This window comes from Eublepharis macularius, chromosome 2, assembly GCF_028583425.1.
Source record: "Eublepharis macularius isolate TG4126 chromosome 2, MPM_Emac_v1.0, whole genome shotgun sequence".
In the NCBI taxonomy this organism is placed as follows: domain Eukaryota; kingdom Metazoa; phylum Chordata; class Lepidosauria; order Squamata; family Eublepharidae; genus Eublepharis; species Eublepharis macularius.
In genome coordinates this window covers 25,651,274-25,676,110 of record NC_072791.1, presented here as the reverse complement: position 1 = coordinate 25,676,110, position 24,837 = coordinate 25,651,274, and the positions used below count along the sequence as shown (strand labels likewise).

The 24,837-nt window shown below is 44.5% G+C and overlaps 1 protein-coding gene across 1 annotated transcript in view; it reads left to right on the top strand.

The window, feature by feature from the left end:
* LOC129324896 (cholesterol 24-hydroxylase-like) overlaps window positions 1-22,779 on the top strand; it is a 79,861-nt gene extending 57,082 nt beyond the window's left edge. The window contains exons 10-15 of the mRNA XM_054972338.1: window positions 7,524-7,596; window positions 9,503-9,587; window positions 12,346-12,456; window positions 13,173-13,261; window positions 18,843-18,909; window positions 22,134-22,779. Of these exons, the coding sequence (XP_054828313.1) occupies window positions 7,524-7,596; window positions 9,503-9,587; window positions 12,346-12,456; window positions 13,173-13,261; window positions 18,843-18,909; window positions 22,134-22,286 (578 nt within the window). The 3' untranslated portion in view covers window positions 22,287-22,779. The remainder of the gene's footprint in view (window positions 1-7,523; window positions 7,597-9,502; window positions 9,588-12,345; window positions 12,457-13,172; window positions 13,262-18,842; window positions 18,910-22,133) is intronic.
* The last annotated feature ends 2,058 nt before the right edge of the window (window positions 22,780-24,837 follow it).

Below are 24,837 nucleotides of genomic sequence, written 5' to 3'. Positions count from 1 at the left end.
TTTTGGTGTCCTGGAATAAGATACTGTGCCCTGTTTGAGTTAGGCTATGTTCAGCCACTGCTGATTTTTCAGGTTGTCCAAGTCTGCAGTGTCTTTCATGTTCTTTTATTCTTGTCTGGATGCTACGCTTTGTGGTCCCGATGTAAACTTGTCCACAGCTGCAGGGTATACGGTATACTCCTGCAGAGGTGAGGGGGTCTCTACAGTCTTTTGCTGATCGTAGCATCTGTTGTATTTTTGGGGTGGGTCTTAATACTGCTTGAAGGTTATGCTTTTTCATAAGCTTTCCCATCTGATCAGTAATTCCTTTGATATATGGCAAAAACACTTTTCCTGTAGGAGACTGTTTTTCCTTGGTTGTTTGAGTCATCCTGGGTTTGATTGCTCTTCGGATTTCATTTCTGGAGTAGCCATTTGCCTGAAGTGCGTGGTTTAGATGATTAATTTCCTCATTGAGAAAGTGCAGCTCACATATCCGTCTTGCGCGATCCACTAATGTTTTCATTATGCCTCTTTTCTGTCGGGGGTGGTGATTGGAGTTCTTGTGTAAGTACCGATCAGTGTGAGTTGGTTTCCTGTAGACCTTGTGACCTAACTGAAAGTTTGCTTTGCGGATGACCAAGGTATCCAGAAATGGGAGTTTTCCCTTGATCTCTTTCTCCATTGTGAATTGTATGTTCCGGTGGATGTTGTTGAGATGATTCAAAAACCCCATCAATTCTTCCTCCCCATGGCTCCAAATGATAAATGTATCATCCACAAACCGGAACCATACACTAGGTTTGTGGGGTGCTGATTCTAGAGCTGTTTTTACAAAATGTTCCATGTAGAAGTTTGCTATAACTGGGCTGAGACTGCAGCTGTGGACAAGTTTACATCGGGACCACAAAGCGTAGCATCCAGACAAGAATAAAAGAACATGAAAGACACTGCAGACTTGGACAACCTGAAAAATCAGCAGTGGCTGAACATAGCCTAACTCAAACAGGGCACAGTATCTTATTCCAGGACACCAAAATACTGGACAACACTTCCAACTACTTTGTCAGATTGCACAGGGAAGCCATTGAAATTAACAAGCATAAGCAAAACTTCAACAGGAAAGAAGAAACCTTAAGAATGAACAGAGCATGGTTTCCAGTTCTGAAAAACACCAGGCTAACAAAACACTCTATACTCGACAATAGCCCTGCAGAGAAGATTAGCACATCAAGCACCAATCCATATGCAAAAGAACCTCCTCAGGATACAGTGAAGCCTCCCGCCATTATCATTCCACACCCTGGGAAACTCTTACAGGATGACTCAGCTCAACCCCACCCCTCCTGAGTAGATACAAATGACCTGCCAACATCTTTTCCACACTGTGACACTGAGAGATCTCTGTCTTTTGGTGCTACACCTCTGAAGATGCCAGCCACAGCTGCTGGCGAAACGTCAGGAACTACAATGCCAAGACCACAGCAATACAGCCCGGAAAACCCACAACAACCATTGGAAGACTTTTGTCTCAAATGCTGGCTTGTCATCATCGCTAGATGCATCCAATAAACCGCTCTTTCATAACTTTAGTCTTCCGTTTGCAACATGAGCCTAATAATGCTGGCCTACCTTACAGGAGCATAGTGCAAAGTTGTCGGGGCCCAGTGCAATTGGAACACAAGCTGCCTACAGACTGGTTGACGATTCAGGAGCCAGCCTCTGAAATGCTTGCCCCATCCCTGCTCTCCTCCAATATCAGCAGTAGTTTCTTCCACTTCATTCTCTTCCCAGCATTAATCATGTTTTCAGCTAAACGTGAATTATAGCTGAGCTCTCAGTGCCAATTATTGCCTCCCATCTCCAGATTACATGTACAGGAGTTACCACAAACAAACATGCATAGAAATCTTAGAAGCGGCCGTATACCTGCAATATGGCACACTATCAGTTAGGCAGGGGTTAAGTGATTTGCATCTCATCATACAATTAGTCATTGTGGATTTAATTAGTGCGCCTGTGTACTTTTCTGAGGAGATGTTGCCGGGCATAAGACTGTGTATCAGGAGGACTCCAAAGGGTGTAGGGAAAACTGGGGACAGGGGAAATGGCATATAATGAATGCTTCCCTTACTAAAATGGGAGTTTCCTAAGTTACATCTGCTTGCAAGCAAATCATGCCTCCCAACCAAGAAATGTAACCCCCTATAGATAGGGAGATGTGCATAGGGCTGCTGCCAGACCCTGGGGCCAAGCTCAGTGGGCACCTGGCCTGAGGGCTCACCAAATGATTCTTATTATTATCACAATCATTATCATTTTAATTCTTATTCTTATTATTACTATTATTATTCTTAGTCTCTCTGCCTGCTCTGTCCAGGCATCTTGGTGTGCTGGGCTACGGCTGTAGCCCCAGCCTCTGGTTCCAGTGCTGCTGCCAGGCCCTGGGGCCAAGCTCAGTGGGTACCTCGGCTGAGGGCTCACACAGTGTTATTAGTGCCTGATCTTGTCAGGTCTGTGGGCTCTGTGTGTTGGGCTAGGGCTCTGGTCGCTCTCTCCCTCCCTCTGGTGCTAGGGCTGCTGCCTGGCTCTGGGGCCAAGCTCAGTAGGCACCTGGGCTGAGGGCTCACAGTATTATTTCTAGTGCCTGATCTGGTGTTCAGGCATCTTGGTGTGCTGTGCTAGGGCTCTAGCCTCAGTCTCTGGTTCCAGGGATGCTGCCAGGCCCTGGGGCCAAGCTCAGTGGGCATCATGGTGGAGGGCACAGAGAGTCATCTCCTTTCCTGTCCTCCTTAATTCTAGTTTGGTGGCACAATGAGTCTTCCTCTTGTGTTGGCAGGCAAGGGTGGTTGTGGGGTGAAGTGCGATGGCAGTCCTCCTGGTTCAGTTGTGGAAAGCAGTATTGGGTGTGGCTTGGGGGCCGCAGAGAGTCCTCCCGCTCCCCCCAATTCACCTGTGTGGGCTGTGGAGGAGGCCAAAGAGGTCTTTCTGCAGGGGGGAGAGAATCTCAACATTTTGAGGAGGGGTGGGCGGGCGATGGATTCCTGGAGGAATGGTATGTGTGTTATGAAAGATCCCTCCTGTCCCCATCCCAAACTCTCGGTGGTGTCCCCGCCTGCAGTCCACCCCTCACCCCATCATCCATGTCCAGCCCCACAGCGCAGCCTGTAACCATTCGTCCTCCTTCCCCTGGGACAGTTAGCGATCCAAGTTTCAACGCCTCCATATGGAGGCACTTCTGGCCCCTTCCTGTTGACCCCTGTGTGGTGCAGTGCTGTGCCTGTGATGGTCTGGTGCGCAGGGGCAAAAACCTGAAGCACCTGTCTTCGACGGCCCTGACTCGGCACCTGAAGAAGCACCACACGAGCCTGTCTCCCTCCTCACTCAGTGAAACATCCGTTGGGGGGAGAAAGGAGGCCACCAGCTCTTGTGAGCGGGGGTTAGTGGGACCGTCACTTTGCCCTGAGGGTGACACTGGTGCGAGCAGAGTGCTCCGGCAGGCCGTGCTCGCGGAGGTTGTCCCCTCGGGGTCTGGGACAGTGCCACTTAGAACCTCGAGGCTGGTGGCTCAGGAAGCCGGCCTTCGCGTCTTGGCAGAGACGATTGCCCTACATGGCTTGCCCCTATCCAGCGTGGAATATGTGGGCTTCCGTAGGCTACTAAAACATTTCGCCCCTTGGTTCTCCATGCTGTCGCCATGCATCCTTGCCCATCGAGTCCTGTAGGTATCTCGAATGAGGGCTGGCACGTTTGGGTCAGGTTTAGCCAGGTTCAGTCCCACTGCTAACAGGCTTCTGAGACCTTGATAGGCCTTCCTGGCACAGCCAGATCATGATGACACCTCCTTTCTGCGAAGGCAGGAAAGTGGGTGATGCTGGAGGCAGCCTCCTTTGGGCACTTGTGCAGCAGCTCAGGAGCTGTTTCACATATAGTTCAGCTGCACAGTGCCCCTATCCATCGCAAACGCTGAGCCCTCTGAGCAGGGGGGAATGGGTCACTCGACTCACGTCCTTCCCGCAAAAGCAGGAAGGTGGCCGATGTCGTCTGCTGCTGCTGCTGCTGCTGTCCTGTTTCTGTGTCCCCCTCTCAGGAAGCAATGTCTCCTGTCCTGCCCATCCCATACTTTCCGCAAAGGCAGGATGGCGGGTCATGTCAGCCACTGCTTCACGAGGGACTATCCTGTTACTGCTCCCTCCTTGGTTACACAGCTTGGTAGCTATTGCACAGTCGATTGTATTGTATAGGGATACAGTCGGTTGCACAGCGTGGTGACCCCCTGTCAACGGGACTGACTGGACCCCTTTCAGCTGGGTGGGAATGTGTCCTGCAACTCCCATCCTTTCCGTCAAGGCAGGAAGGTGAGTACTGTCGGCTGCTGCCGTATTACTCCTCCGTGGGACCCTTGGGTGAGGACCCATGGCTGCTGGGGGATCTTCCCCCTCCCCCTCCTCATGTCGGACAGAACAAGACAGAGAGACAGATAGAAAGATGTATTGAGAAACAACAACAAAACCATTGGAAAAAGATGGACACACAAGCCTACATATGGATGATGATAGAGAAAGGAATGTAGAAAACAATATAGTTATAGAAAGAGAAAAAAAGACGGCTAGAGATGGAAAGAAATAATAAAGGCCAGATATACGTAGAAAGAGATAGATTCAGATAAATAGTGGTGGAATCACATAGGAAGAGACAGAGAGGTAGATGGGTCAAATTGATTGACTACGTGAGGAGAGATATATAGAACTATTATAAAAAGATAGAATGAGTAATATATATAGAGAATAAGTCAAATTGTTTGATATAAACGAATGTATGATCTATATGGTTTATGATATATAGAAATATCTGAAATTGAAAAATTGGGATAAATTGTTTATCTAAGATGGAAACAAAGACTTACAGTTTGGGCATATAATGTTAAAAATAGTTAAGGATGTACTGCTTAGAATAATGGAGAATATATATTTGTTTTAGATAGAGGAAGCTAATAAAAGTAAGGGAAAGGGGACAAAGGGTTGGAAAGCTGTTGGAAGTCAACAAAAAGGGGGGGGAAAGGGAGGGGGTTAGAGATGAAAAAATTGGGGAAAATTGAATGTAAATGTGGAAATAATGGATTCTAACCCAATAAAAATTTTTCAAAAAAAAAAGGAAGAGACAGAGAGAGATAGAAAGTTGCAAATAGTGAGAGGGAGAAACAGAGAAACAGATAGAAAGGGGCACACAGATGTCAACTGTTCTAGAAGTAGAAATAGAATGCGAATGCATCAAGGAGATATAGAATCGAACAGAACACGCCATATCCATGGAGAAAAGGAATGAAAATCAAAAACAGAGAAAGAGACAAACAGTACAGAATGTATCAGTATAATGAAAAGACACTAGAATGTATGCACAAACATTAGATAATGGAGAACTGTATGTAGAGACAGAGATTGAAATAGAAAGAAAGGGGATATGCCCCGCCCTCCGCGCCAGGAATACCAGCACGCTTCTCTTTGGCCTGGTGGGCGGGCACATGAGGGGTGCCACCGGTGAGTGGCCAGACCCCCCACTCCCTGAGGGGAGGCGGCTCACCGCCCCCTCCCCGTGCCCACCAGGCCCGGCAGCCGCCAGCAGTACCCACCATTCCTACATTAGCAGGGAATACCAGCGCGCTCCTCTTTGGCCTGGCGGGCGGGCACATGGGGGGTGCCACCGGCGAGTGACTCTAATTGTGGCTCTAATTGTATTGAGTGGGAGTTTCCTGGAGGCCTTGGACTGGAGAGGGTATAACTTCAAGATCCCTTTTGCAATCTTGTCCAAACTTGGATGATGGTTGTAGGAGAGCGTGCAAAACACTCCCCGGGAATATGGGCTCTCTAAGTACCACAGGGGCTGTTCCGTGCCCCACAAACCATGAATCATGAACCGGTTCGGCAACAGAAAATGTTTGTTGCGGTTTGTGACCTCGGGATCATCGTTGGCACCGAACCACGAACCGCAGAGTCATTAAATTCTTTTGGTTCATGCCCATGTCTACTTAAGACTTCTTGGATATACATCAGTGCCACCCTCACCCCATTGGCCTTCCTTACTTAAGTACTTCTTGTTCTTCAAAGAGAGCTTCCAGAGTTTAAACCTACCAGAGCATTATGCTTTGTCACTCCTAATGCCAAATGTGGAGGGAGGTGAGGGTGGGAACTTAACAGTGGTTATTTATTGGTGAGCAAAAGGTGTTAAGTAGCGGGTTCTGTAGATAGAAGGTTTATTGTATACAGCCATAGGCCATTACAAGTCACAAACAACAAACAGAACAGAAACATAAGTTTGAATAAAATTGATGTGACATGATCAAAAGCATTAAAATTTAAAACTAGATACATGGTCAAATCATTAAAATTTGAAACTAAGTAGTGGGTTCGGACTCTGAAGTGATTTCAACAAGCTCTTTATTCAGCAGGAACATCTCTGAAACACAGGCAGCAAGCTGCAAATATTTATACACAGCTTCAACCCCCAAGCCACGCCCCAGCTTTGTTAACACCCAATAAGAATCACCTAACTAGAAGCCCTTGTTTGCATCAACTATATACATTGTAACTTATTTACAGCATAGTGAATGGTCTTTATTGTGCTGTAATGCTTGGCTGCTGCTGGCACTAACAACCAATGACCATGCAGACTTCAGGAGCCTTGACCAATACATAACAAAAGGCATTCTGCATATACTCAGAAGTGTACATGCTTTCATAGGGACAAGTTACAGCAAGGTGGTTTGCAATTACTGATTAAAAGCGGGTTCTAGGCTGAAGTGTGTCCCCCCCCCCCGCAACTTGCCCCTTCCTCTCATGGCCCCACCTACTTCTGAGACAAATTTCCCACAGCAAACAGAGAAGGAAATCCAAAAACTGTATCAGTCTCCCTGCAATTTTCTGTCCAAAGTTCTCACTGATCACGGTGGATTCTAAAGAGGAGAGAAACAAACAACAAAGAAGCAGAGTCTAGGGATTTGGTAAGGGAGATGGATAGGGAGATAGATAGCTCCAGCTATCTTGCCACTCTCCAATTCCTTTCCAGGCTATCTGGACAAAAACTACTTACACTCTTTCCCCTGTATGTCTACAAGGGAAAGGGCCAGTGATGTATTTTTTAGAAGTAAAAAACTGGGAATTCAGAAAGGGGGACATGGCACAGCACCCTCTTCCTGCACTGTAGTTGGTTGCCAGGTTGCCAGACTTCAGTTATTATTTTCAAAACCACCTCATTTAGGTTCATTTTCTTGCTGCTTGCACTTAGGACAGAGTATCGTTAACTGATGGAGGAAGGAAAGAATGAAACTCCTCATGTGGATGGAAGCCAGACTTGCTTTCTCCCTGCGAACCCATCAGCAGAATCTGTGTTGAGGGGGAAATCAAGTATTAAGTTTCCTTTGCTAACTTCTGTTATGGGCTCTTTTTATCACCCCTCAATATACATACTTTGGAATGACTACGTCCAAGAAGTCTCCAGTTTGTTGCTGTGCTTTTTGACCCCCTAAATGATATTCTCTAACCTTCCAGGTCATGAATCCACTGCCTACCTGTTGGCTTTTACTGTAATGGAACTGGGACGGCAACCTGAAGTATTAGCAAAGTCAGTGAGCTGGGGACCATTTTCTACTCACTCTGTTAACTTGTTTGTTAACTAAATTGTGGCTATAAAGTCCTCAGATTACATCATGTCATGTTTTAAAAATGTACAGTTGAAGGGGCCACATGAAGCTGCCTTATACCGAGTCAGACCTTTGGTCTCCCAAGGTCAGTATTATCTCGTCAGGCCGGCAGCAGCTCTCCAGGCTCTCAGGTGGGATCTTTCATATACCTATTTCCTTATGCCTTTTGAACTGGAGATGCCGGGCACTGAACCTGGGACCTTTCGCATGCCAAGTGGATGCTCTGCCACTGAGCCATGGCCTCACCTCACAGCCATGTCACACAATGTTTTATTGTACACACAAGCAGTCATGATCATCTTCTTGTTCATGTGGATGAACCTAACAAGGTCAACCTACTAGTCTTGCATGTAGTCTTCAACAATGACTGCAACCTTTGTGGCACTTTTTCTTGATTGTGTAATCAGAGGTGTGGCTATTAAGTAGGTTTTCTGGGATAGGCTCATTGACACATTTGTATGTTTGTTCCTATGAATTTATGTCCAGGGATAAAACAGAAGTCTAGTGGTACCTTAAAGATGAATTCCATGTCTTCCAGCCTGAGCTTTTGTGATTGAGAGCTCACCTCTTCAGATGAAGAAGCTGTACTACTATTTTTCTTTCCAAGGAAAGCTCTACTCCTTATCACATCTGAAGGAGTGAACTCTGACTCACAAAAACTCATGCTGAAATAAATGGTGTTACTCTTCTGTTTTGTTCTGCTACAGCACACTAACATGGCTACCCCTCTGGAATTATCCAAGGAAAATCAGGATGGTTTCTGTGAACGGAACGATAATCTATGAACTTGACATCTATGACAATCATAATCTTCCAACACACTGGGTAGGGTTGACAGCACATCTGGAGCAAAATGTCCAGTCCCTTCAGCAGAGGCTTAATGTGCAAAATGAGCAGCTGAAGCTTTTCATGGCATGGAAGTAAATAACATCACCTGGTAAATAACATTACATTAAGTCTCAGTTAAAGGGACAGGACTTTCTTTTCTTCCGGGAGTTGACAACCCAACATACTGACCCCCAATCCGGCACCCAGTTATACAGCTGAAGCCTAAAATATCAGTGGCCTTTAGACTGAAGATAGGCATCATATATAAAAGGAAGTCACCGCTGGATCTTCACCTGCGGTACAAACTCTACATCTGTAACTTTACACTTTGCATGGTAGATTTACGTTATAGGCTATCTCAAGCCTTGTTCCACTTCCATTTTCCAAGAACCCTGGCTGCCTTTTAATTTCTTTTTAAAGAGCCATGTGCAGATTTTTGCATGATTCAGAAAAAAGAAACATGGCCTCAACATGATAAAGGTGCTCCCAAAACTGTTCCACTGCTATAAATGTTATATCTGTCTTCAACTTAGGTTGCTTAACTGTTTGTCACATTATAACCATGGGGTATGTGGATTCAAATCTCAGTCCCTTGACAACAGAAGCACTGAATGTATTGTCGAAGGCTTTCACGGCCGGAGAACAATGGTTGTTGTGGGTTTTCCGGGCTGTATTGCCGTGGTCTTGGCATTGTAGTTCCTGACGTTTCGCCAGCAGCTGTGGCTGGCGTCTTCAGAGGTGTAGCACCAAAAGACTTTTGGTGCTACACCTCTGAAGACGCCAGCCACAGCTGCTGGCGAAACGTCAGGAACTACAATGCCAAGACCACGGCAATACAGCCCGGAAAACCCACAACAACCAGAAGCACTGAATATTTGCCTGTATAAGGAAATTACAGTCCTAAGAAAGTAAACCTAGAATTACTCAAATATAGAAGTATGCATCTCACTTTAAAGTCCGTGGGCAATTAATTGAAGTTTATCTGTCTTCTGTTCTTAGACTTCAGGCTGAAGTAGACATGGTGGTTGGTGTGAAGAGAGACATTAACTCTGATGATCTTGGCAATCTCCACTATTTATCACAGGTACAGCTGAAAAATGAGGTCCCAGATAACTCAGAGCTAAGGGTGTGCACCCCAAAAATATTCGGGTTTCCTGCTTCGGGTTTACCCAAAGCAAGAAAACAATTTGAGATAACCCAAATACCAAAGTGCTTCGGGATTTGGGTGTTTAAATGTTTTGGTATGCTCTATAAAGATTCAGGAATCTTTACAGAGCAAGCTGAAGCTTAAAGCAGCACTTTTCCTACCATTTGCAAATGTCAAGAAAAGTGTTGCTTTTCAAATGTCTGCCACTTTACAGCCAACAATAGGGGGATTCCCCTCTCATCAGCTGAAAAAGCCCTTTAAATGCAGGCTGCTTTTTTCAGCTACAGCAAGGAAGAAAAAAGGGGTGTGTGGGGGGGAAACTCCACAAACTTAACCCAAACAAACGGGGGAAAAGGGGTTAAGTAACAACCTAAAAGTATTTATTATAGATGTGCACCAATGTGAAAAAAAACAAGTTTAAAACGTTAGGCCTGAATGACAGGCTACTATATATACTAAAGGGCTTTTTTCAGCTGATGAGAGGGGAATCCTTCTCCTGTGGGCTGAAAAAAGCAGCCGGCATTTAAAGGGCTTTTTTCAGCTGATGAGAGGGGAATCCCCTCCCATCAGCTGTAAAGTGGCCAGTGTTTTGAAAGCCAGTGTTTTGAAAGCAACAAGCGGCAAGAAAACTTCCCGAAGCAATATAAATCGCTTTGGAAAGCTTTGCTTCAAGATTCCCGAATCAGATCAGCAATGCTGGGGCTGATTTGGGAAACCCAAATCTTTCCAAATGGGGCCCAATTCAGGTTAAAAATCTGAATCGGAAACCCGAAGTGCACATCCCTACTCAGAGCTGCTCTTCCAGACGTAGCAGCTACAGCTATGCCTTCTTCATCAAAAGGAAGGCAGACCAAGTGTAGGCACTATGCCAGTCACAGCCCTTGAACATGGACTACTGTTTTCATGAGGAGGCAACAGCCACAAGGACAGTGTAGGGGTCGCATGATGAGAACCAGGTATGTCATGTGACAGGGACTTTCACAAGGGCTTCAATTTCCCAAGCACACACACACCCTTTGTTGCATGAGATCATAGGCACATTATAGCATTGGTACCTCTTCACTGTAAAAAATAGTGCATTTTTGCAAATGTTTAGAATTTCAGTTTTTAAACACCAGTCCTGCATTACATGATTTCTATCTGCTTTGCCTCTCCTTCCCTATAACTGTAGAACAACATGGCCAATCCCTCCCATCGTTGTTACATGTACAAAAACTCCTTATGTGTTAAAAGTGGCTTACATAATTCCCCTGTCCTCTATTTTATCCCCACAACAGCACTGTGAAGTAGGTTGGGCTGGAAGCGTGTGACTGGCCCTCAGTCACCCAGTGAGCTTTGGAAGAGTCACACGCTCTCAGCCTGACCTACCTCACAGAGTTGGTGTGAGGATGTAATGGAGATGAGAAGAATGATGTAAGACACTTTGGTCCCCATTGGGGTGAAAGAGGAGGTGTAAATGAAGTAAACAGACATTCAAAGAAGCAAATAAATAAATACAGTTGTGTGTGTGCCTTGGGTGAAATAATGTGCTTTTGGTACATTTTTGACATTCTGAAATTAACTTGGTCCATTAATCCTTATTGGGGAAACTTTCAGGGGGGTGCAGGGGGTGTTTTGGGAGCAAATGGTACCAAAATTGCAGAGGAGTGAGGGCTGCTTGTCCTCTAAACGTTGCAGCAGCTTGTTTTTAATTGCTTTGCCTCTTTCTCAGGCAAAAAAAAGGGACAGGAGAGGCAAGTGACTTTCAGAGGTGAATGGAATCACATGTTAGGGAGAGCTCAACTGTCTGTCCAACCATAATGCTTCTCTTATGTGATCTATGAGAGAATTGTTATGATTGGACAGGCAGTTGATCTCTCAGAGCTCTCAGTTAGAGAATTGCCTCCCCACTCTCTTTTTTGCCTGTAAAACCTGCAAAGCGGGGGGGGGGGGGGGCAGAACTGCTGCAATCTTTAAAATGCCAGTCCCCTTTATTTTCAAATATTTTCAGGATTAATTGGGACCAGAAATAGTAGCATATCCAAATATCACAATATCAATCAGGATTTTTAGACTGGGTATATCAAATTGCATGCCCCTAATTTGAAATGCTGCTCCTGGGGGAGGTCTGTAGCAGGAGGGGGCAATCAATGAAAATTGCTTCCTGTTCCATCAGTGGAGATTGGCTAGAAGATCCATGCAACTTCCCATGGTAGTCTTGTTTCTGTGGTGGGATATGACATTTTGTAAGTTCTCCTAGAACAATATTTTGAATTTGGAGAAAATATTTGGAGAAAATATAGTCTTTGCTCCAGATGGCACACCTGTTGATTTCATGAAGTTTTGTGAATGTCATGGGATGGGAGAATATTGAATCCCTCTAAAGATAACTCTCCCTTCTCTCTTGAAGCCTGCACAATCTTGTGAAATTCTGCCTGACTTCTGTTTCACAGTTTTGAAAGCAATGCAGAATTTGGTCCTCCTTCTGCAGTGTTATGTATGGAGCAACATCAGCTTGCAGCAACCAGATGTGACAGGCCACTACTGGGGAATTAATGCTGCGATGTTTTACTAAAAACCATCCCATACATTCAAGCTGGCCTAGAGTTTTAACTAAGGTGTTCCACCTGCAGGTCCGTGTCATCTCATGCTAGATGTTAAAGAAAGACATGGCTTCTCTGTCTAAACTGAGTTAAATTGATCTTCACTATCTCAGGTTCTCAAAGAAGTCCTACGATTGTACCCACCGGTTCCAAACATTCTACGCTGGACAGGAACTGAAACCATCATTGAAGGAGTCAAAATTCCAGCAAATTCTGTCCTGATTGTATGTTGAATGGGCTGCTGTTTCTGGTTATCTGTCAGAGTCTCATAAACATCAAACTGCAAGCAGTCCAGTTTCAGGGCTCAGGGAAACTGGCTGTCAAGCCAGTGGAGCCAGTGGTGAGAAGTATTGTCCAGGACAAGCAAGGGTCACATTTTCCATGGCTGCTTACCACTGTTCGACAGCAGTCCCTCCCCCATTCAGAGTAGAATGCAGCAGACTTTGATCCAGTCACACACCCTCATCCTAATCTACCTCACAGAGTTATTGTGAGGATAATATGGAGACAAGGAGAGTGATGTACACTGCTTTGGGTCCCCATTGAGGAGAAAGGCAGTATATCAATGAGATAAATGAATAAATATAGGTGAAGATGGTGAGCAGATAAAAGGTAAGTTTTGAAGAACAGAAGGATATAGGGAAAGATGGAGGTGGCCAGGTGGAGGGAAACAGGAAACGTTGTGAGGGAGGTGATACAAGGAAAAGTGACGTACCTCCTCAAGTCCTTGTAAGTTCTGGGCCTGGCTCAGCCAGCACCACACAACTGGGCCATAGATGAGAGACAAGGGAGCAGACAAAAGGGGGCAGGAAGGGGAGAAGAAAGCAGGAAAATGGGGAAAGGCAATTGGGGGCAGGGAAGGGGAAGAGGACATGGTGGGGGAGATCCTTGTGGGTCCCCCAATTGCATATGCTAATGCCAATTACTTTTCTTTTGGCAGTTCAGCACATCTGCCATGGGACGCATGGGAAAGTTTTTCCAGAACCCACTCATATTTGATCCTGATCGATTTAGGGAAGACCAACCGAGGTGAGTATGTTGTAATGTATGTAGAACATGTAAGAAGTGAAGGATGTGTATGCTGTCCCTTGTCTCTGGTTACAAAGGGGAACATACTATAGAGGTAGAGAGATAGAGAGGTGAGGATATGTGCATGTCATCTCTCCGCTCTACTGATGCTGTCCCTTTGATCTGTAGATTGCTACTCTCAGGGAACATCCTGTTTGCACGCACACACACTCTCTCCATCTTACCCCTGTGGAGGACGCAGAACTTGCCTCCTACATCCACTAGTATCCCTGAGAGTAGCAATCTGCAGACCAAAGGGAACAGCTTAGTTAGTATTCCAAGCTCGGTTTCTGTCAGTAAAGGGCAGGGGAAGGGGGCAGAGGAAGGGGGCAGGGCCCTTTCCAGGGTTGTTTTGGCCTTTGAGGGAGAACTCATTGGGGCCAGGCCCAGCAGCAACCACCAGGCAACTTGATACCAAATAACTTGCATGTCTTACCCAAACATGGCTGCTTACTACTATTCAACAGCACCCCCTCCCCCCATTCAGAGTAGGATGCAGGAGACTTTGATCCAGTCACACACCCCTTACAGACCCTCCAGTCCAACCCCCTGCCCAGTGCAGGAACAGCCTAAAGCATCCCTGACAAGTATTTGTTCAGTCGCTCCTTGAAGACTGCCAATGAAGGGGAACACACCACATCCCTAGGCAGCCAATTCCACTGCTGAATTACTCTTAATATGAAGTTTTTCCTAATGTCCTAACGTACCAGTGCCTTAAGTGACAGCCTTTTAAATACTTAAAGAGAGCAATCGTGTCTCCCCTCAACCTTCTCTTCTCTAAACTGAACGTTCCCAAGTCCTTCAGTGTCTCCTTGTAGGGCTTGGACTCCAGGCCCCTGATCATCCTGGTTGTCCTCCTCTGCATCTGTTCCACCTTGTCCACATCCTTCTTGAAGTGAGGCCTCCAGTACTGCACACAATACTTCAGGTGGAACCTGACCAATGTGGTATAGAGTGAGACAATGACATCTAGTGATTTGGATGTTATACCTTTGTTGATACCACTCCAATATTGCATTCACCTTTTTTGCTGCTGCATCACACTGACTGCTCATATTTAGCTTCCCATCCACCTGTACCCCAAGATCTTGTTCACACACATTGCTACCCAGAAGTGTATTCCTCATCCACTATGCATGTTTTGTATTTCTGTTACTCAGGTGCAGAACCTGGCACTTATCCATGTTAAATTGCATCTTATTCAAATCTGCCCACTTTTCCAGTGTGTAGAAATCACTTTGAATTCTGTCTCTGTCTTCAAGGGTGTTTGCTACTCCTCCCACTTTGATGTCATCTGCAAATTTAATTAGTAATCCTTTCACACTCTCATCTAGATAATTTATAATAAATATTGAAAATCACTGGGCCCAGAATCGAGCCTTGAGGCACTCCACTGGACCCTTCAATCAGACCTGGTGCCACTGACAACTATTCTTTGACTGTCATTATCCAGCCAGTTCCCCATCCATCTAACCATCCTAGAGTCCAGTCCACAGTCCTCCTGTTTACCCATCAGAACATCATGAGGAACCTTGTCAGAAGCTTTACTGAAATCCAGATAAACTACACCAACAGCATTCCCGCGATCCACTAAGCCTATCATTCGGTCATAGGAGATGAGGTTGGTCTGTCAGGACCTGCTGGGGACAAATCTGTCCTGACTTTCTCATGTCACCATAATGTCTGCCAGATGTTTGCAGATTGATGCTCTAATGTCTTCCCTAGGACAGAGGTCAGGCTGCCTGGCCTCTAGTTCCCTGGATCATGCTTTTTCCCCTTTCTTGAAGACTGGAATAACATTTGCCCTCCTCCAGTCATCTGGCACATCAACTGCCCTCCAAGATGGATGATGATCAACAAAGGGTCTGCAAGCTCTTTTGAAAGTTCTTTAAGCAACCTTGGGTGGCCCAAGGGATTAGTACACATCCAGTGCAGCAAGGTGCTTCTCAGCAACTTCTCTACCCATGTCAACCAGCAGCCCCAATGCCGTGCCTCGCCTACTATCATCTCTAGGTGGGCCTGCTCTCTCCTTCAGGGAGAAAAATGAGGCAAAATAGGCATTGAGCTTTTCTGCCTTCTCTCTGTCCTTTGTCAGAGTGTTTCCATTCTCACCTTGAAAAGGGAGTATCGTCCTCTTTACCTTCTGTTTGCTCTTCACACATCTGAAGAATGTCTTTCTGTTGTGGCAAGTGCCCCTGGCCAGTCTCAGCTCATTCTGAGCTTTGGCCTCTCTGATGACTGCTCTACAATGCCTAACTACCCCTAGATACTCTTTTTTAGATGCATTTCCTTCCCTCCATTTCTTGAACGACTTCTTTTTCTCCCTTAGCTCATTGCAGAGCTCTCTGTTCATCCACACTGGCTTCTTAGATCCTCTACTGCATTTTCATCTTACTGGAATGGTGATGGCTTGAGCATGCAAGAGCAGTTCTTTTAGGAGAGCCCACCCTTCACTTGCTCTTTTTTGTTCGACATTTCTGTTCATGGAAGAACTCTCATCATATTCCTATGCTTACTAAAGTTTGCCCTACTAAAATCTAACATGCACGCTTGACTTCAAACTCTCTTGGTACCCCACAGCAAAAGGAATTCTAGGAGGACATGATCACTTCTCCCTAAGGTTCCCATTCGTCCTTGTTGGTTAGTATCAAGTCCAGTATGGCCAAGCCCCTCATCACTTCCTCCACCATTTGAGAAAAGACATTGTCAGCCGGGCAGGTCAAAAAGTTGCGTGGCCCTAGGCACATAGCATAGTCGGTCTCCCAGAACACATCAGGGAAGTTGAAATCTCCCATAACTCCCATAATAGTCCTCCCATCTGAGTAAAAAGTCTCCTTGAATAATTCAGATTTTCATTGTTTGTAGAAAGTCAGGAGACAGTAGGAGCTTTTCTGACCTCTTCAGGTAGGCCATTCCATAAGGTGGGGGCTACCACAGAGAATGCATGTGTACAGGAAGCTGTTGATTTTGCCCATGTGCAAGGAGACACTTGCACAAGGCCCTGTTCAGTTGAGCAAAGCTGCCATGGTGAAACATAGGGAGAGAGGCAGTCCCATAGATATGCTGGACCAAGGCCATGAAGACTATATATGTGATAGCCAATACCTTGAACTGAACCTGGTCACTGATAGGTAGCAGGTAGCCAGTGGAGTGGCTGCAGAATGGGAGTAATATTCATGCTCTTGCTGGCTCCCAATAATAACTAAGCTGTAGCATTCTGCAATAACTGAAGTCTCCAAGTTGACTTAAAGGGGAGACCTATGTAGAGTGCATTACAGTAGTCAAGTCTCAATGCTACCATGACATGAATTGGCCACCTCTAGGTAGGGGAACATCTTAGAGGCTACATTGAGGTTGTAGAAGCTGCTTTAATTTGCTTTTCTAGTAGAAGCAATGGATCCAGTATAACCCTTAAATGCTTAACAGAGTCTGCGAAGGGTCAGATAAACGCCATCAAAAGTGGGGAGTGCAATATTCCTCAAGATCTCTGCCTTTCCCACTAGCATCACGTCCATCTTGTCTGGGTTCAGTTTCAATTTCTTTGCTTTCAGCTGTTTGGCCACAGCTGTCATATTTCTATGACATCCTGTGGTGATTTGGACAGTAAGTTATAGAGTTGGGTGTCATCTGCATATTGATGACACCCAATTCCATAGCTACAAATGTGTTCTCCTAAAGACTTTACATAGAGATTGAATAATGTGGGAGATAAGATTCCTACCCTGGGGAATGTCACAAGATAATTCTCACTCTGGAGATAGCTGGTCTCCAACAGTGACCCTTGCATGAGAAATAATTTAAACCAGTCCCACTTCTGCCTCCAAATGCCTCAACAATATGGCATGGTCTACTGTATCAAAGGCTGCAGATTGATCCAGGAACAGCAATAACCAAGCAGGGCCTTTGTCTATATTCAGGCGGAGATTCACTAGAGCTATTAGGGCTGTCTCTGTCCCATGGCCTGGTCTGAATCCATACTGAAGGGAGTCCAAAGCTCTAGAATTATCCAAAAGACCCAGAGTTGATCAGCTACAGCTTTCCCAATCACTTTGCCCAAAACAGTCAGATTACAGACTGGGTGATAATTGGCCACATCATTTTTGTCTAGGGGTGTTTTTTTAATTCGCAGGCACATAACCACCTATTTGAGTGGCGAGGGGAAGGTGCCCTGCATTAGTGATTGATTTACAGTAGACTTCAATGGCTCATTTGTATGGTCTTACTTAATTTTAACAGCCAAGATGGGCAAGGATCCAGAGCACAAATAGTGGTTTTCATGGATGCCAGAATCCTGTCAAGATCCTTCACTGTGACTGGTCCAAAGTGGTCCATATGTGAAACAGACACTGTATTAAGCATTTCTTCCATCTCGTCTATATTACAGCTGGCATCCAGATCCAAGCATATTTGTGCTAGTTTATATCAGTTAAAAAGTTTACAAAGGCCTCACAGAGAACTGTCTGTTCTTGAAACTTTATTAGAACATTTTTACTCCAGTTTTCTACCCAGTTCGGGCCCTCGAGGCAGTGAAAAAAGCATTAAAAGCGATGCATAAATATATATAGAAAACAATTAAAAACATAAGAAGAGAATGTCAAATGGAACAAAAAGGTCTTTACCCACTGGTGGAAGATTATGATAGAAAGGGTGAGACAAATCTTTACTCAGGTAGGAGGGCTATATTGTAGGGAGGGGGTCTCAGATGCTTTGCTATTGAGTTAAGGACCGTAGACTTCACCGCTATGTTGCCTTGCATATTATCTGTTGCTTTAAATATGTACTTCTATATACTACCTGTGCTTCATGTTGCCTAATGTCAGTCCTAGAATGGATTATGTTCTGTTTCAGCATTTCTTCAACTCCATATTGGATCCTTGCTAATGTTATGTCTTTGTAAACTTGTATTTATTTACCCTATGGCTTTGTTTATGGAAATGATACTGATTGTACTAATCTCACACTATGTAATCCACCTTGAGTTTCAGGGAGAAAGGCGGACTATAAATGACATAAAGAAACAAACGCCAACACTCAGCAGGATTGCAAGCTTTTAAACGGGACCATCTAGCTGTCCCTTTAGTGTCAGTTTCGATCTGAAGCCAATACCAGGGGGGTGTTATTTACCTTGGTGCCATGAAAAGCTCTGATGGCCCATTCTCACACATTAAAGCCTCCGTTAAAAGGACAGGGCATTTTTCTCCAGAAAGAAACTTGGCCGAGCCTGCTCTTAGGGCTTTAACAGCACCTTCGTCTGTAGAAATCAGCAGGGGAAGGTTTTTAGCAGTGTGGATATAAAGGTTATCATCACCTACTAAAAAGCAGGAGATGGTGAGCAAAACAGGTTCTTCTTAGCTCTTGGGGAACTGAGAAGGGAATGATGGCTATTGGTGATCCTCATTGTACAGGAAGAGGAAATGAAGCATCGCTTTTGGGAGACCAAATTCCTGGCCAGCTGCAAACTGATTGCTTAGGAGGAAGCCTATCCATTTTGGACCAAGCCAAGTAAATGACTGAATGTCTTTCTTGATTTTTCTTCTTTTAGGCCATACTTTTCCTTTTTCCCATTTGCTCTGGGACCCCGTTCCTGTATTGGGCAGACATTTGCACTGGTAAGGCAGCTACTCTTGGGTCTCCCCAGGTATTCCTGGGAGCTGAAGTATAGTAATGTCTTGTGTACAAAGAAGAAGATCCTGCATGGAGCAGCAAGCTCTAGTTAGACAGGCCTGTAGGAGGAGTACTTTCTTCTAAGGGGTTTTCTCCCTGCCTGCCTGCCTGCAGAATGCTACTGTCTCAGGGCAACCTTTTCTTTTGTTCTGAGAGCTTTCTTCAACTCTCTCAACTAACAAGGCAGTTGGATTTATTTCCTCTCTTTCCTATCTGGTTTGTTAGTTCTATAAATAAAGCTTTTGTTACCCTTAAGCAGTTCAGTGTCCTGGCTGCTGCGTAAGCACTCTGCCAACACATATCCTTCTTCAACAACAACAACAACAACAACAACAACAACAACAACAACAAGAAGTACGCTTATATATCATTCTTCAGATTAGTGCCTCACAGGGCAGTGAACAATGTCAGTGTTATTATTATCCCTACAATAGAGTTGGGACTGAGAGGGGTGGTTTACTCAAGAGTCTACCTACTGAGCTCATGCCAGTAGTGGGATCTGAACCACCCGAGCGCTGATTCACATTCCAACCACTTAACCAGTATGCTACAGCAGCTTTAAAAACCTGAGGCACTGAGAGAAGATGTTGTTCTTGCACTGCCCTCTAGAGTTCTCCTCAGATTCCATTATGGTTGTTATGAGGCAAAAACAGACACTTCTTGCTATAGTTGGTGTGGGGGTCAGGAGGGGGTCACAGAGGGGCTGGTGAAACACCAAGGCAGGCTTTACAGGCTGCGCCTCAGAGCTTGTCGTGGGAAAGGAGCCAACTTCTAGCTGCTCCCACCATTGTCTTCAGTATTGGGACAGTCCTGAGAAATGAAGAGACAGCTTGTTTCTGCATAATCTAATCTGGGGAACCAGGTTTGATTCCCCACTCCTCCGCTTGAAGCCAGCTGGGTGACCTTGGGTCAGTCACAGCTCTCTCAGAGCGCTCGCAGCCTCACCCACCTCACAGGGTAATTTATGGGGATAATAATAACATACTTTGTAAGCCACTCTGAGTGGGTGTTAAGTTGTCCTCAAGGGCAGTATATAAATTGAATGTTGTTGTTGTTGTTGCTGTTGTTGTTCTATGAATGGAATCTGTGGTTTCTGCAGCCTGTTAAGCCTGAAAATGGGTAAAAAAGCTTCAAAGAAATAAATTATAAGTCAGATAGGGCCATAATTAATAAAATGATGGCAAAAAGCAAGAACATAAAAAAAAGATCGATAGCGTTTATGTACATGCTGAATAGAAACTGTGGGAAGAAGGTTTTGATTACACTATTAACAATAATACTATCTGATGAAGGAAGTTTGACTCACGAAAACTTATAGTCTGGAAATCCTGTTGGTCTTTAAAGCGCTACTGTGCTCAAATCTAGCAATAATTCTAAAATACATTGGAGGGAAGTGTGTACATTGTGATCAAAAAGAGTATAATTCATCTCCAAATGCAACCTCTAATGTTCCAAATAGATATCAGAAAATACGTCAAAACTTCACGATGCCAACAGCAAAGTTTCTAGATTCAAGAAAAGCTTTTGATAGTCTTGAACAGGACAAATTGTCTTAGATCAGTGATCATCAATCTTTACAGACCCAGAACAACAGTAAGCATTTGGCCCGCTGAGTTGCCAGCATGTAATATCACAAAAATGTAGCACCACAAAAATGAGTAGCGGAGATATACTCTTTAAGACAGTATGAGGGATGGCTACTCCTGGCAACTGCTAGGGAATAAGTACACAGGTAAGCAAGAAATGCCTAGGAACTAAAGGAAATAGCTAACACTAATGAAACACACAAACAAATCAAGGAGACAGAAGAAATGACAGAATATCCACCTTAAAGAACATGAAAGATGCATCTTAAATAAGATTAAGTAGAGGAGAAAAAAAACATGGAATGATGCATTTGAGACAAAGCAACTAAAAGAACAAACCTGTAGCATGGTGGCTAAATGGCTATATTACGGTGAATGGCAAATGACATTCTTTTTCCTCCTGCTGATCTAGTTAAGAAGTTGGCATTGGATGAACCAAACTCACCTTTCTAAATTCCAGCTTCCTGGCAATTCATAGCTCTTTGTCCAGCTAAGGAGTAAAGTTGTCTAATTCAATAGCTTGGTCACTGTGTAGACAGGAGTCAACAACGCTCAAAAGAAATACTGGAGAATAAAACAGTGGGTGAGAAAGAACCACACAAATGTTAATGTAACAAGAGAACAGATAAAAGTGCAGGGAGGGAGAGAAAATTATACTCTAACACTTTTAATACCAAAACAAATGTGACATTTATGAACGGTTTTGTCCTACATGCTTGAATTCTGCTTACTGTGGGATAATTCTGTCCCACACAATAAAAGACAAAGGGAATATTACACTGTAGCTGCAGTAAATAGACATCCCACCAAATGGGCCTTACTGGCTCACTTCAAAGATACGTCAGAGCTGGCTTTCCCCACCTAGCTAGAGGGATAGAGCAGATGGGTGACTGTGGAAAAGAATCAAGTTTAGATATGGGAAGAAACAGAGATGAGCAGAGTGTACTTTGAGTTAGCTGAAAGACCTGAAGAGGGGGGTGCAGGATCTCTCAACAATAGTTTTGGGGAGGGACTCACCGGTGATATAGTGATGTTGCCAGCAACATGCTGACATCATTTGTGCCCAGAAGTGATGTCAGCTCTATGACCATATAATTCTGCCCAAATGCTGATGTTCCCAGCAACATGTGCTGATGTCACTTGCGGGTGCACACCGGGTGATAGTAGCATGTTGGGATGGTGCCCCCTGCCTCTATTTGGACTGGCTGAATTCCTCAGTGCAGTGCTGTTGGTGCATCAAGCCATCATTGACAGATGGCTTCTGGGACTCTTTCTTGCTTAAAACTAAGTTTATCATAGTCCCAACTCTGACAGATTCATAGGTGTTCTTCAAGGCCACCCAGCAATGTTCTTTAGGGTTCAACATGAACAGAGTAACAAAAGAAATCATGACATGTGACTGACATTTTTTCTGCTCTCACAAATTCAAAGCACCCTATGAGGAATTTTTAAAAAGACTAACCTGAGTTTTACCTCATATTCTGAATGACTGTGAATAAGTACACAGATTTTATGTAGAACTTCTGTTGTGTGTCAGAAACTGTTACCACCAACTCACCAGTTTATTTTTGCTTTTGTAACAGATGGAGACTAAAGTGCTGATGGCCAAATTTCTGCAGAGGTTTGAATTCCAACTGGTTCCACCACAAAGCTTTAAATTTGTGGACTCGGGGTTGTTGAAGCCATTGGATGACGTAGTATGCAGACTGATGCCACGCCAACCCTCTTGCATTTGAAGAAAGTTAAACTGAATGTGGATATTGGGGAACTGTGCATTGTGTTCTGGGATTGCCTTTGGAACATACTGAAGTCCATTTAATGGTTGTGGAATCTGGCTGGTTTTACTGATGCCATTAAAATTATAAATTCCAGAGAGGCAGTTAACGCCAGTCTGTTGCAGTCCAAACAAAAAAGACACCAGACTTGGGGCACCTTAAAGACCAACAGATATGTGGAAGCATAAAGCTTTTGAGGACTGGACCTACTTTAATGTGATGAAAAGTGGGTGTTTGAATACATTACCTCCTGCTGGTCACCAGCAGCTGGTGAACAGAGGCTACAATCACTGGGAGATTGCCCACCATCAAGAGGAATGTGATTTGATTTATTAGACTTTTAAACGGCATCCCCAGAAGCGGGCTCAGGGCGGGTCACAACTAGAGATGGGCACGAACAGCAATACAAACTAAAAAAAGCCATGAACAGCCCAATCAGCTGTTCATAAACAAGCTGTTCATGAGGCCCCGTTCTAAATGATCAGGTGGTTGTTGGAAGCCTCGTTCATTGCGTTTCGTCCTCTGTTCGTCAAGCCAGACAGTCTATCACCTGCAATCAATTCCCCTAGCAACAGGAGGCGTGGACTGTCTGAACTCTGTCTGAACTCCTTCTGGCTTTCCTTCTGGCTTGTATGTTACCCCTCAAAGTAGCTTCCAGGCAGCAGACAGTCCAGTTTTTGCCACTGTAAACAGAAAATGACATGAAATGGGGAGACCCGTGGACCATGCCTTTCCCGGGGTGCAATCTCTCTGAAACTTGGGGGGGGGGATCTTCAGAGGACAGTGAGGACTATGTCCCCTGCAAATTTGGTGGGTATTGGACATTGGGAAAGTCAGTTGGTAACCCCTCAAAGTAGCTGCCAGCAGACACTGCTATTTTTGCCAGGACGGGGCCCTTTAAACTATCAGCAGGCAGGCGGCAGGGGTGAATCCCCCCCTGCCACCTGCCAACTGATAGTTTAAAGGGATCTTTAAAGGGCCAGGTAAGTGGGTTTGAGGGGGGGGGGCTAAGTGGGGGGTTTAGGGTGGGGGTGGTTCTGGCCCCCACGAACAACAAAGAATGAAAATGTTCAGGAACAGGTCATGTTCATCCATGTTCGTTGTTCATTGTTCGTGGATGGCATGGAACGACGAACAGGGTGTTCAGGTTTTTTTTCCATTCATGCCCATGTCTTGTCACAACATCAAAATCCAGAATACAATAAAAAGATAAAAACATACAACAAATATAAATAAAATATAAGCACATACAGTTGCAGAGATGGTTAAAACCAAACTATTCCAAGATGCGGCTTTTGATATCATTCCATCAGTACAGTCAAGCACTGTGGAGTGGGATAGGGCAGGTCACCAAGATTGAACTAGCAAAAACAGGGCGGTCCAAAATGTTGGAATAGGCGACTCAGCCTGCCTTTGGACACTGGGGGGCGCTGCATGTCTCTTTGAATGTAATATATACGTCTAGCAATCTGCCACTCTCTTGTCTAAGGTGGGAACGCCTACTGACTCCTCCTCTCTTGCCTCTATGCCTCTTGGGAGATTTCACACCTTCCCTCATGCTCTTCCAAGAGATAAGATGTAAAGCCACCATGCTCCTCATGGAGCCCTTCTCTTTGTCCACAAACCTGCACCTACAACCTCGCTGCCTAGTTTCAGGCTGTGGTATTAGACTAGAAAATATAACTCTTTAGAATAGGATCTTTCCCTTGTTATTACCAGAAGATATTGCTATGGAGAAATCTGCTACAATAAACTGTAAGTTCTATCTTTCTATGAATTTTGTCTGAGGATTAATTAATGCACGTTTGTGAGGGTTTAAACGCTTCTGACTAAATAACTCTGCTATATTACTATGCTAAGTTACTAAACTAAATATATAAAATACATAATCTCTAACAGGGTTATGGGCCCAGTCTTGAATAAGCCCTCAGGGCCAAAGCAAAGCACATAGTTGAATCTAAGAAGCAAAGAAAAGTTTTTTTAAACTGCAAAGTTTTTTCCTTGACTGATGGTCTAACAGCCAGGCAGAACAAAAGGACTAAATTAGCATGTGAATGCCCTCACAGGCAACCTCAGGAGGAACAAAGAAAGAAATTAGGTGACAAGTCTAACAGCTTTTTTCCTGCCCTCAAACGTACACAGAAAAAGCAGAAAAGCAGAGAAACTTTTTGGCTTAAAGAGGGGAAAGTAAAGTTTTCTAGAGAAATACTTGGAAATTTCTTGAAAATGTCAGACTAACTACTACAAATTGCTTTATTCAGACAGCTATTTTCGACTAAAATGGGAGATAATGGAGATATGAATGCTCATATTGAATCTTTGTTGAATCAAATAGATAAACTAGCTACTGTTGGTCAGATTCTAGATGAGGATTTAAAAACTGCTCTAGTTTGAAGCTCACTACCAAAGAGTTATTCCAGTTTAGCAAAATCTCTTACTGAAAAAGGGGCTACATTGGAGAAAGTGCTAGATCAGATAAGATCACAGTACAATGAACAGAGATCTTATCCTC